At 40.7% G+C, this 13,178-nt stretch overlaps 2 protein-coding genes across 3 annotated transcripts in view; both read left to right on the forward strand.

Moving 5' to 3' along the window:
• Positions 1-7,907, forward strand: part of LOC307160034 (leucine-rich repeat-containing protein 49-like) — a 29,594-nt gene extending 21,687 nt beyond the window's left edge. Inside the window, exons 14-18 of one of the 2 annotated variants that reach the window (XM_079873835.1) lie at positions 1,851-2,079; positions 2,421-2,606; positions 2,698-2,807; positions 5,191-5,338; positions 6,254-7,907. In XM_079873835.1, the coding sequence (XP_079729961.1) occupies positions 1,851-2,079; positions 2,421-2,606; positions 2,698-2,807; positions 5,191-5,338; positions 6,254-6,466 (886 nt within the window). In that variant the 3' untranslated portion in view covers positions 6,467-7,907. The remainder of the gene's footprint in view (positions 1-1,850; positions 2,080-2,420; positions 2,607-2,697; positions 2,808-5,190; positions 5,339-6,253) is intronic. The other variant, XM_079873836.1, reaches the window with a different exon arrangement.
• Positions 7,908-9,512: 1,605 nt separating this feature from the next.
• The window catches only part of thsd4 (thrombospondin type 1 domain containing 4), a 48,796-nt gene continuing 45,130 nt past the window's right edge, over positions 9,513-13,178 (forward strand). The window contains exons 1-4 of the mRNA XM_079874702.1: positions 9,513-9,741; positions 10,781-10,826; positions 10,901-10,958; positions 12,624-12,829. Coding sequence (XP_079730828.1) covers positions 10,804-10,826; positions 10,901-10,958; positions 12,624-12,829 — 287 coding nt within the window. The 5' untranslated portion in view covers positions 9,513-9,741; positions 10,781-10,803. The remainder of the gene's footprint in view (positions 9,742-10,780; positions 10,827-10,900; positions 10,959-12,623; positions 12,830-13,178) is intronic.

Here is a 13,178-nt window from a genome sequence, read left to right on the forward strand (position 1 = left end):
ATATTATCTCAGTGATGCAGTGATTCTCTTATTCTTGCCGGCTCAGTTTAATCCATCACATGAACAGAGTTAGTTCAGGAATAGAGCGAGTGAGCGATGAGCAGAAGAGCAGATCTATCAGCGTCTCACTCACACACACACACACACACACGCACTCACACACTCTGTCTATCAGCGTCTGATGTCTGAGTGTTTTCAGTCTGTATGTGGGCAGAGGATTAAAGCGTGAATCACATCAAGAGCTGCTAGTTAAAAACTCATCATTTCCCTCTGAATTAACCTCTCAAAATTAAATCTCTCAACCAAATCACTCTCATTTTAATTAACCAAACTGGGCTTCAGTAGAGCATTAATGTTTTTGTTACACTTTATTTAAAGGTGTCATTGTTACAGTGTAAGTATATTATATTTAAGTACTGAGTAATATTAAGCAACCACATGTACTTACTCTAGGGTTAGGGTAGGATTAGGGTTTGGGTGAGGGTTAGTTGCATGTAATTATACATAATTTACTGTTATTACTATGGTAAGTGCATGTAACACATGTAACAAGGACACTGTAAAATAAAGTGTTATCTGTTTTTTTGTGTTTTTTTAATTGTTAAAATGCAGAACGTTTTGTGTTTGGGTTAGTGTTGAGTTATAGTACTTAAAACTCTCTATAAACAGTAGAAGTCCATTGAAATGAGTGGTTTGATCTGTGTTTCGAGAGGTTCAGTTGATCAGGTCTGGAGCACAGACAGACGCTGCCGTCGATCTCTTCATGCCAAGTGTGAACACAGTCCAAATATTCCTCTGAGAAGAGACTCTGTCCTAACATGTTTGCCAGGAGCGTTTAAATCATTCGTTCAGTCCTGTGTTACAGGAGCCGGAGACTCATCACAGGGAAATGAAACGAGACGAAACGAGACAAAACACTCTTGATGATGATTTTCTGTGTGTGTCTCCAGGTTATGACAGGATCATTTTATTTAGCATAATATCTCATCGTTCACGTCGCACTCACTCACCATTATATGTTTGGTCTAAAACACTAAAACTGTTCTCATGTTTTACCACAGGACAGCAAATACGAGTACATTTTCTGTCATATTTGCAGGACTGTGATATGAAGAGTGTGTGAAGTAACATATTTTAGTAACAGTGTGAAAGTGAATCACACATTTAAGGCACAATACCGCTATAAACATCAATATCTATTGGTAAAACATGCGTCACATGACTAAACTTTAGACTAATGACTATTTAGACTAAACTAAATACCTCCGTTTTGACAGTCCACACTACAACGCTAAAACACTGTTTTTCAAGTTTATCCACTTTGGAGAGCGTTTTCAAAAAGCTTCATTTTCATTAATAAAAACGCATTAGGGGCTGTTTACACGACACCGTTTTCAACTAAAACCGTAAAACGTTTTATGTGTTTTGGCCATTTGTTTACACGAAAACTGCGGTTTGGGATCCTGAAAACGCAAAGTATTGAAAACGGGTTTCAAAGTGCACGTTTTTCAAAGCGGTCTCCGAGTAAACAACAAAAACATGAATCTCTGAAGACGATGACGTCATGCACATGCGTATTACGTGTTCAGTCTATAGTGTTTCATCGCCATCTACTGGCCTGGCAGCAGAATACAGCGATTTTAGTCGCTTTCGTGGATCCGTGTGAATGGGGATCGTTTTGACAATGGTGTTGTCTGTACGCGGAAAACTCAAAGGAAAAACTTTTTAAGCGTATTATTGTCGTGTAAATGTATACTTAGTGTGGACAAGGCCGGAGACTCCCGCTCATCACAGGGAAATGAAACGAGACGAAACACTCCTGCATGATAATGTTCTGTGTGTGTCTCCAGGTTTCAGGACGGTCCCGGCGTTCAGAGCCTGTCGATGTCTGAGCGTCACCTGGCGGAGCTGGAGGGCGAAACACTGCGCTTGTTCGGCCCCGGGGCCCTGGAGACGCTGGACCGATGCTGGGGGGTCCAGACGGCCTCGAGCGTCACCACCGTCTCCTTCAGATACATACACTTCGACTCCATCATCCCCACATTCCTGCGCATCCGCCTCAAATTCCCAAACCTCACGGTGAGGATCAGACCCTTATAGATACAGTCAAAGCTAAAATTATTCAGACACGGATATTTTTTCACTAGTGTGATCAGGACACTATAGTTCATTTATGTAAGTGAGGAGAGCAAAATAAAGTAAACTGTGACATATTATACCCAGAAACTCTTCATATAGTGACTACCAGTGACATTAATACAAATTTGGGACCAAAAATGATTCCAACACTTTGACCTCCCCACTAGATGCCGCTAAAAATCACACCTTGCACCTTTAAATGTGTAAATATCAAGGATATTTTGGTTTTGCTGTCATGACCTCTTTAACATGCACCTGTAATGATGGTGTTTCCGCCACAGCACCTGATGTTCATGGAGACGAGCATCACTCATCTTCCTCAGCTGTCGGCTCTGGCTCAGATCCGGCGTCTCGATCAGATCACCGTCCATCCGGAGGGCAATCCTGTGGTGCGACTGACGCTCTGGAGATCTTTCCTCATCTACAGACTTCAGCATCTCAACCTGCAGAAGATCAACGGCACGGAGGTCCGAACAGCTCCGCCAGCGTCACTCACTGCTGTGTATGACGAGTGTGTGTGTGTGTGTGTGTGTGTGTGATGATATATCTGTGTTTCAGGTGACTATGAATGACATCACGGCCTCCGAGTTGATGTTCGGGGCTCTTGGTCACGTCGCTGCGACCGAAACGCCACGCTGTCGCTTGCTTCTGCTGCTGGAGGAGTCCAGGTGTGTGACAGATTTATTTCTATAGCGCTTTATTCGTGTAAGTGATTCTGAAAGTGTCTCTTTGGGATGATGCAACACAAGAAGCCGAACCTGCAGAGCACAAGCTTCTGGAGACACATACAGTCAAACCAAAAATTACCATTGCAAATAAACTGTGATAATGTGAGAAATGTTGAAGGTGTCTGAATAAATGTTGGTTTGTCTGTAGATCTGAAGTAGTGAGTTTAGGTATAAGGGAGCCAGATCCAGTGTTTGATCTGTAGGAAAACATCAGTGCCTTGAATCTGATTGGCAACCAGTGCAGGTTTATGAGGAGAGTGACGTGTGTCTCTTCGGCTCGATAAACACACTCTTGCTGCAGCATCTGGATCAGTTGCAGAGGTTTGACAGTGATGCTGAAAGGAGAGAGGTGAACCTGGATCTGCCCTATCCTGGTTCACCTCCTACCTGTCTGGTCGCCAGTATTACATCTCTATCCACCAGGCTAAGTCCACTACTGCCTCTGTCCCACACGGTGTTCCTCAGGGTTCTGTTCTTGGGCCTCTTCTCTTCATCATCTACATGCTCCCATTATGTAACATCATCCATCATCATGGCTTTAAATTCCATTGCTATACAGATGACACCCAACTGTACATCCATTCTCAACGCAATGCTCCTTTCCCCACAAATTCCATATCAGCTTGTGTTGATGATATAAATGCTTGGATGACCAGTAATTTTCTCAAACTCAACACTGATAAAACAGATCTACTTCTTATTGGTTCACCTCAAATTACATCCCGTTTCTGTGTTGACAATGTTAATATTGCTGGAGTTTTGGTTCAACCTTCCACCACTGTCAAAAACCTTGGTATAATCTTTGATTCCTCTCTTTCCTTCCTTCCACACATCTTCTCACTCACTAAGTCTGCCTTCTTTCACCTTCGTAATATCGCGCGCTTGCGCCCATTTCTGAATATCAGCGATGCTAAGACCCTAGTTCACGCTTTCATCACTTCACGGCTTGACTGCAATTCTCTTTTCTATGGCTTACCCAATTCATCTATAAATAAGATCCAATATATTCAGAACTCCGCAGCTAGGGTCCTCACATACACAAAGAAATCTTCCCACATTACTCATTGTAGACTTCATTGGCTACCCGTACGCTTTCGTATTCAATACAAGATACTCCTTATCACATTCAAAGCAGTTTGTCAAAGTAGTTCTTAAAGGGATAGTTCACTTTGAAATTAAATTTTGGTATGTTTTAGCTTACCTCAAGGGCATCCAAGATGTAGGTGTCTTTTTTTCCGCAGTAGTTTCAATTTTGATATTTTTAGGTCAAACCGTTCTTGTCTGACAGTCATATAATGCAGGTCTATGGTCACTGTCTCAAAGAGCATGCACAGAGTCCAAATTAAACAATTCCCCATCGTAAGTACACATTGATGGCCTAAGACACGAAACGAGCGGTTTGTGTGAGAAAACGAACAGTATTTATATCGTTTTTACCTCTTATACACAACCACATCCAAGTGATCTGAGGGCGCGGGCGCATCCTGCTGTGTGATGTGTACGCAGACTGGTGCATAGATATATATATACACTAGATTACATTAAAGACATTCGTTCTACATTAAAGACATTCGTTCCAATGAACTGCCGTAGCCAAGGCGACATCTAGTGTATATATATCTATGCACCAGTCTGCGTACACATCACACACCAGGATAGGATGCAATAGGATGCGCCCGCGCCCTCAGATCACTTGGACGTGGCTGTGTATAAGAGGTAAAAACGATATAAATACTGTTCGTTTTCTCACACAAACCGCTCGTTTCGTGTCTTAGGCCATCAATGTGTACTTACGATGGGGAATTGTTTAATTTGGACGATGGGGAATTGTTTAATTTGGACTCTGTGCATGCTCTTTGAGACAGTGACCATAGACCTGCATTATATGACTGACAGACAAGAACGGTTTGACCTAAAAATATCAAAATTGAAACTACGGCGGAAAAAAAGACACCTACATCTTGGATGCCCTTGAGGAAAGCTAAAACATACCAAAATTTAATTTCAAAGTGAACTATCCCTTTAAGACAAAGTGTTTCTGCAACTGGGCCCTGGAAAAGTCATGGGAATTATGAATAATGAATTTTTTTATTTTTTTTATTTTTTTATTTTTTTCAGTATATATAGGCAACATGTTCATGTTATAATTTTTTTAAATTATATAAATATTTTTTATTGAATATTTTTTATATATATATATTTTGTTTATTTATTTATTTTTTTATTTGTATTTATTTTATTGCAGCATGGACTTCCTAAGTAAAACTATACTCCTACTGATCATTCAAAACACGTATTGTTCCCGCCACTCGTGTGTGTGTAGGAAGCGTCAGCTGCAGTTCCTGCTGGACGGTCGCGGTCGGAGAATCGGTCAGAGTCCAGAGGAACTGAAGGACAACGGCAAACATGCGGGAGACGGTCTGAGCCGAGCGCTCTTCAACTACCCCAGCCGAGTGTCCGACGGCCCTGAGGTGAGGCCAACACTGGGAAACACTGTAAAATCTATGCTGAAAGAAAGATCTGATACGAGCATGACACAAAAGACATGGGAAAAAATTATTGCATTCGGTTTTAATAGTAAAGATTGTAATGTGATTTTTTTCAATTTATTGATAGCAATTGATAAGGAAAATACGAAAAAAGGAAAGTTGATGTATGGAGCTTGTTTAAAAGCAAAATGGAAACAACTTCAAGTTATTATGTGAATATTTTTTAATGGAGTGACAAAGAGGATGACTTGACTTGAAATATTTGTAGAAGGAAACATTATGATGAAGTACACAATGAACTGTGTTATAGGAGAAATATGATTGAATGAATGTGTTTCTTAAAGGTGCATTGTGTAATATTTAGGAGGATCTGTTGACAGAAATGCAATATCATATTCATAACTATGTTGTCAGTGGTGTATAAAGACCTTACATAATGAACCGTTATGTGTTTATTAGCTTAGAATGAGGCGTTTCTCTCTACACACACCGCGGGTCTCCTTACATCCACATGTTTCTACGGTGGCTCTGAACGGACAAATGCGTTTCGTCACTATGTTGTTCTTCGTGCAAAGAAGCTTCAGCTAAAGTCAGCGAATAAAACACTGACACAATGATGAACAAGAAACAATAACATTCGCAATAACATCGTTTTACTGAATAATCAAGTAAACCTAATTTCTTCATTTATCTTTGTAAAGAAACCTCATTGTTTAACTGGCGACTCTCTGCTGGCTCAGACGACGACATCACTTCCTGTCGGCCACCTTAACTTCTGTTGGCTGCGATTCACAACCTCACCACTAGATGCCGCTAAAAATCACACACTGCACCTTTAAAGGGAAATAACTTTTGTAATGCAAAAATGTTTTTAATGAGGTGTTCTCTGCGTCTCAGGAGGAGGGCGATGTCTCTCGGCGCTCCGCGATGGTTCATCAGTATCTGCGAGGTCTGATCCACCGGGCCTCGAGTCACAGTGTGAAGGGAGAAACACTACAGAAGATCTGGCCTTCGCTGTTCGCCGAGCTCGTGAGAGACTCTGTGCTGGAGATGAGAGACACACAGGCGTTCAGACAGACGTGCCTCCAGCGGATCACGCACAGCAAATGACAGGCGTAGAGGTGTTTTAACTCGGCATCTGTCACCCCCCCTTTTTGAGCGTAGACATGAAAATGCACTATCATTTAAAGGAGTAGTTCACATCAGAATTAAAATTTCCTGACAATTTACATTCCAAAATCCTGGAATGTTTTCCTCAGAAACCTTGATTTCTTTTCAGCTGAAGGAAGAAAGACATGGACATCTTGGATGACGTGGGGGAGAGTAAATTATCAGGATATTTTAATTCTTAAGTGAACTAATCCTTTAAAAAACTTAAAATAAGGTCGGTCTCTTTTTAAAAGAAGACACTCAGATTACAGAAGTGAAAAAAGTTCTAGAAGTTTAAGTTTACAGTAAAGCAAATGTACTGTAGTATTTATAAAAACATTTTACTGTAAAATTAGTTTAAAATCAAAGCCATATGTCTAGCCAAGTTGTGTTCCGAATTTGCGAAGTTAATATCAATTTTTTTTGTTTTTTTTATGCGTTCTCCTGTCATAAATTTATATTAATTCTATTACAAAACAGATGCCAAATACAGAACATTGAGTCTTTCTAACAATGTGTTTTTGTCAAGTTTGATTATAAAATAGTGCAAACATGACTCCGCCCACTAGGAGGAGTGGTAAAACATGACTCCGCCCACTAGGGGGAGTGGTAAAAATGATTCTGCCCACTAGGGGGAGTGGTAAACATGACTCCGCCCACTAGGGGGGAGAGGTAAAACATGACTCTGCCCACTAGGGGGAGTGGTAAAACATGACTCTGCCCACTAGGGGGAGTGGTAAACATGACTCCGCCCAATAGGGGGAGTGGTAAAACATGACTTTGCCCACTAGGGGGAGTGGTAAACATGACTCTGCCCACTAGGGGGAGTGGTAAAACATGACTCCGCCCACTAGGAGGGAGTGGTAAAACATGACTCCGCCCATTAGGGGAGGAGCCAGCTGGAAGGTTTTAAAGTAGTAACGCAATTTCAAAGTGTTTCGAGTGTTTAATCTTTCGAGTGATAGTTTAGGGTGATTACTAAAACACGTGATGGGGAGAAAAGGCGAAGACTGAAGGGTCTCGGGTCGTACCTGAATGTACGTCACATGATCTCCTCTCCTGTGGGCCAGTAACGTCTCGTAATGGTGCTCCTGATTAACACACACTCTACACAGGTACATTCCAGGTGTGTTACGAACAACCCTCAGTCGAGTTTCCTTCAGTTCACTGAACGACTATAAACATGTCAAGATTCTCTTCAAACCTGCGCGCAGAAAGTCATTATCATCATCAGTCGAGTCTTCGCTGAACGCAAGTGTTGCACATCTGTCTCTCCAATGCCTGTCGCTTCTCCTTACTGAATGTCCTTCACAAGCACTGATTTATGTTTTGTACTTTACTGGTTATTAAAAAGAAAAAATGTGAAAACATTTGGATTGACCTGAAACTGATCATGTGGTTCGCCTTTATTTGAGCAGACAAAGAACACATGTTGTATGTGCAAAGACAGCCTGATAATGATTTGCCAATTAACTCTTATTATTATTGTTCAACAAATATCTGCCAGTGGAGTCAGAAAAAATATTGTTTTCCATTTAAATGAAGATTTTTCTGACCCCAGTGCAGATATTAGTTCTTGTTTTAAGCACAAACTCACTTCATTTTGAGCAATTTTATATTTATATTTCGCTTCTCCAGTAAATGTGTCTTGATTTAAGGATGTTTAGATATTAGTGCTGGAAAACGAGGCAGAAACTCTGATGATCTGAGGTGTAATCCAGTGAACTCGTCTGAACTGAAGCGATCTGTGCACATGTGTTCCTGAATCAACATCTTTTGTCCTGAAACATTCCTGTTAAACATTAACTCCGGCTCAAATCAGAGTGAAATGAAAGATTGATGAGTGTTGTTTCAGCCCCAACCAAACCCTGGCGTCTGATTGGCTGACAGGAACAGTGAACAGAGGATCAGATCGAAAGAGGAGAGGATACTCCTCCTCCTGAGCTGGAGATGATCTATAAAAGATCCTGTTTAATTAAACCTGAATCCTCAAATCTCCTGAAACCTTTGAAACTCTGAGAACTGAAGTCTCGCTCTAGACGATCATTTTATCCCGTAAAACTCATCTTTATCACCAAAATGAAATATTTAAAATATTAAAAAAAAAAATCTTCATGCCTTAAAATATCTTGAATGTAACTCGACACCCTTGCCTCATTTAGTATGCGTGGAGCTATGAATATGCAAATGAGCCCCGCCTCCACTCACTCACTCAGCTCAGAGATCCACTGGTTGACGATTTCAGCATCATTACTCCAGTCTTCAGTGTCACATGATCCTTCAGAAATCACTCTAATATGATGATTTGATGCTCAAGAAACATTTATGATTATTATCAGTGTTGAAAACAGTTATTTACAATTTTATTTCAGGATTATTTGATGAATAGAAAGTTCAGAAGAACAGCATTTATCTGAAATAGAAGCTTTTGTAACATTAAACACTACCGTTCAAAAGTTTGGGGTCAGTAAGAATTTTTTTTTTTTAATTTGGGGAAAATTATACATTTATTCATCAAGGATGCATTTAACTGATCAAAAGTGACAGTATGTTACAGTTAAAGTTACAGTTTCAAAAACATTAAAAACTTACAGAACGAAAACTTTTGACCGTCAGTGTAACTTCAAATAAACAGTGCAACAAATTAGAACGTGTGAACATTTGATACCACAGTGTTTCAACACACACACACACGCACACACACACACACACACACACACACACACACACACACACACACACACAGACTATAATCTCTCTCTCTCACACACACACACGCACACACACACACACACACACTCACACACTCTATAATCTCTCTCTCTCTCTCTCTCTCTCTCTCTCTCACACACACACATTCTCTCTCTCTTTCTCACACACACACACTCTCTCTCTCTCTCTATCTCTCTCTACCCCTCTCTCTCACACACAACTCTCTCTCTCTCTACCCCTCTCTCGCTCTCTCTCTCTCTCTCTCTCTCTCTCTCTCTCTCTCAGGTGGCGCGCCGCGCGCACTCCTCCTGTCTCTATCCGAGCGCTTGGTTTCTTCACGGATGTGTGTGTGACGGAGAAACTTTTACAGGACTGGAAACACAGTGTCTGAATGTTATTAATGATGGAGATTATTGGTAACGAGCGACGCGCGAGCTGCGGGAATAGTGAACGCACCGGATCACGCGCGTCAGGACGCGTCACACACCAACACTTTCTCCATTAGAACAGCTGGAGCTCAACGGGTACTTCACTATTACCACACCTTTACCACACTATTGCTGCACTCACTCTTACATATATATGTAGATATACAGCATTGCTGCCTGTATTCATGTTGCGCGATATTTTCACGGCACTACAGAAATGGAAGCATATTTCCACCAAAGTGTTACCATGGTACTTATGTTACTAACTTACAGCCTTCATATAATACATGTACACTACTAGTCAAAAGTTTTGGATCGGTAAGATTTTAAATGTTTTTAAAAGAAGTCTCTTCTGCTCACCAAAGCTGCATTTAGTTGATTAAAAATACAAAACAAACAGTAATATTGTGAAATATTATGACAATTTAAAATGGTTTTCTATTTTAATATATTTAACAATGTTACAAAAGCTTTCTATTTCAGATAAATGCTGTTCTTTTGAACTTTCTATTCATCAAATAATCCTGAAATAAAAATGTAAATAACTGTTTAACACTGTTAATAATCATAAATGTTTGTTGATCATCAAATCATCATATTAGAGTGATTCTGAAGGGTCATGTGACACTGAAGACCGGAGTAATGATGCTGAAAATTCAGCTTTGATCACAGGAATAAATTACACTTTACTGTATATTCACATAGAAAATTTCATTTTAAATTGTCATTATATTTAACAATATTACTTTATATTTATTATAATTTATTATATTTTTATTTTTAATCAAATAAACACAGCCTTGGTGAGCAGAAGAGACTTCTTTTAAAAACATTAAAAATCTTACCGATCCAGAACCTTTGACTGGTAGTGTAACTGTAACTCATGTAATATCTCATACTGTAATATCTCATACTGTAATATCTCATACTGTAATATCTCATACTGTAATATCACTCAAACCTTCATCCGTGTCTCATTATTACTGACTCTCGTGCACTTGAATGCAGCAGCTGCAGTGTTTCTGTCACAGAGGTCACAGGTCGGGTCAAAGGTTAACTGAGGACTAATAGTGAACTTGAGTGACATCTGACGACATGCACAGGTGTGTGTGTGTGTGTGTGTGTGTGTGTCCAGGTGCAGTGCGGTCAGGCTTCAGGATGAGAGCCGCTCTGAACATCAGGTGATCAGCTGTTCCAGTGGCACTGTAAAGCGTTTGCATTGTTCATGTGTAATAATGTCATCTTGTGTTTGTAGTGTCGCTGTGATCCTGTGGCCGATCTTCATTTGTCTTCACACACACGACCAGAGGAAGGTATTCATGTTTGACTTTATGACTATGTAGCACACACACACACACTCACTCACTCACTCACTCACTCACATACACACACACACACACACACACACACACACACACTCACACATGTCTGGTTCACTATCTTTGTGGGGACTCTCCATAGACGTAATGGTTTTTATACCATACAAACTGTACATTCTATCCCCTTACACGGCCCCTGCCCCTAAACCTACCCATCACAGGAAACATTCTGCATTTTTACTTTCTCAAAACAACTCATCCTGTGTGATTTATAAGCCTTTTGAAAAGTGGGGACCGCTGGCTGGTCCCCACAATGTAATATAAACAAGGGCACTCATTCACTCACTCACATACACACACACACACACACACACACACACACACGCACACACACACTCTCACTCATTCACTCACACACACACACACACACACACACACACACACACACACACACACACACACACACTCACTCACTCACTCACTCACTCACATACACACTCACACACTCACTCACTCACTCACTCACTCACTCACTCACTCACTCACTCACACACACACACACACACACACACACACACGCACACACGCACACACGCACACACACACACACACACACACTCAGCTGATATCCAGCTGTCTGACCTCTCGCTGACCCTGAGAATGACCAGGTCACGCCCTCTGCCCTCTGATTGGCTGTCAGCTGTTGATTGACAGCTCTCGTCCTGCTGTTTGACGAGATCTGGCTCTTCTACTGTCATTATCAAACTACTCAGGGTGTAACAATATATCGAGTCACAATATATTGCAATACAAAAATGCAACAATATGTATTGTGTATAGTTCACAAAAAGTTTTCAGAGTTTTAGTGTCAGTACTACATTAAACTACTATATATGATGTTGAATATAATGTATAATAATGCAATGGGGGAATATCTGTGTGTCCTGATAATGTCAAATGTCTGGTGTTACCAGTAAAAAGTGGCCGACATTATTTTCTAGTCAGTGAAAGAGTGCAAACATATTCATCTGAAATAATTCTGTATTTTGAATATTGTAATTCTGGTGTCTCTATTGTCCTGTGCTTTGGGTTTCAGCACCAAGTCCAAGAATATTCATTTACAGTCACAATGTAATATCAAATTTAGCATTTTAATCAACAGTAAATCTTTTATCATATGTCTTGGAGTATCGCAATAGTCAAGTCAAGTCAAGTTTATTTATATAGCGCTTTTCACAACATAGGTTGTATCAAAGCAGCTTCACAGTAATAAATTAAAACAATACATCAATGTTTGTTTCTAGTGGAACGTCCACGTTTGGTAATGCTGATCAATAGTATCGTTGATTGATTAATTAAATTAAATATCCCCAAATATCCCCAACTGAGCAAGCCAAAGGCAACAGTGGCAAGGAACCGAAAAACTCCATCAGGACCTAATGGAGAAAAAAAAACCTTGGGAGAACCCAGGCTCAGTCGGGGGCCAGTTCTCCTCTGGCGTCTATGAACTAGAGGTCGGATTTAACTGTAAGATTACAGTTACAATAGTATCGTATCATGAGTTCAGGATCGTGATATGTATCGAATCGTGACATGAGAGTATCGCTACACCTCTACATCTCAGTTTTGTTCTTGTTTATTTCCTCTTTACGTGCTCAGATGCGGCCTGATCCGCTGACTGGTTCTGCTGGAGATCTCACTGGTTCTGATGGAGCGGGGTCGGGGTCGTGGAGCTCCTGGGGTTCGTGGGGTTCGTGTTCGCTCTCCTGCGGTGGAGGAGTTCAGGAACGGATCAGAGTCTGTCGGGTCGATCCCAGCGGATCAACACCAGGCCAGAGTCAGCAGAGTCTCAGACATGGATGGAGGTTTGGCATTGTCTTCATCTTTTGTGTGTGTCCCTTTAAATGCAAATGAGCTGCTGCTCCCGGCACAGAGGGCGGAGCTTGAATAGCTTGTGTGTGTGTGTGTGTGTGTGTGTGTGTGTGTGTGTGTGTGTGTGTGTGTGTGTGTGTGTGTGTGTTAAAAAACAAAAATTTCGAAATCTTTTAGCCTTTTATGTTCAAACCGGAGTCAGAAAGATGGAGAGACTCAAGAAGAAGTGACAAAATGTAGAAGCGTTTCAATGGTTAGTTGATTAATTTATGTATCTGATGTGTAGTTATCTTCTAGTCATTGATTAGCATATTCTGTCATAATAATATATAAATAGCATTC

The sequence above is a fragment of the Squalius cephalus genome (genome assembly GCF_949319135.1).
Source record: "Squalius cephalus genome assembly, chromosome: 6".
Lineage (NCBI taxonomy): Eukaryota > Metazoa > Chordata > Actinopteri > Cypriniformes > Leuciscidae > Squalius > Squalius cephalus.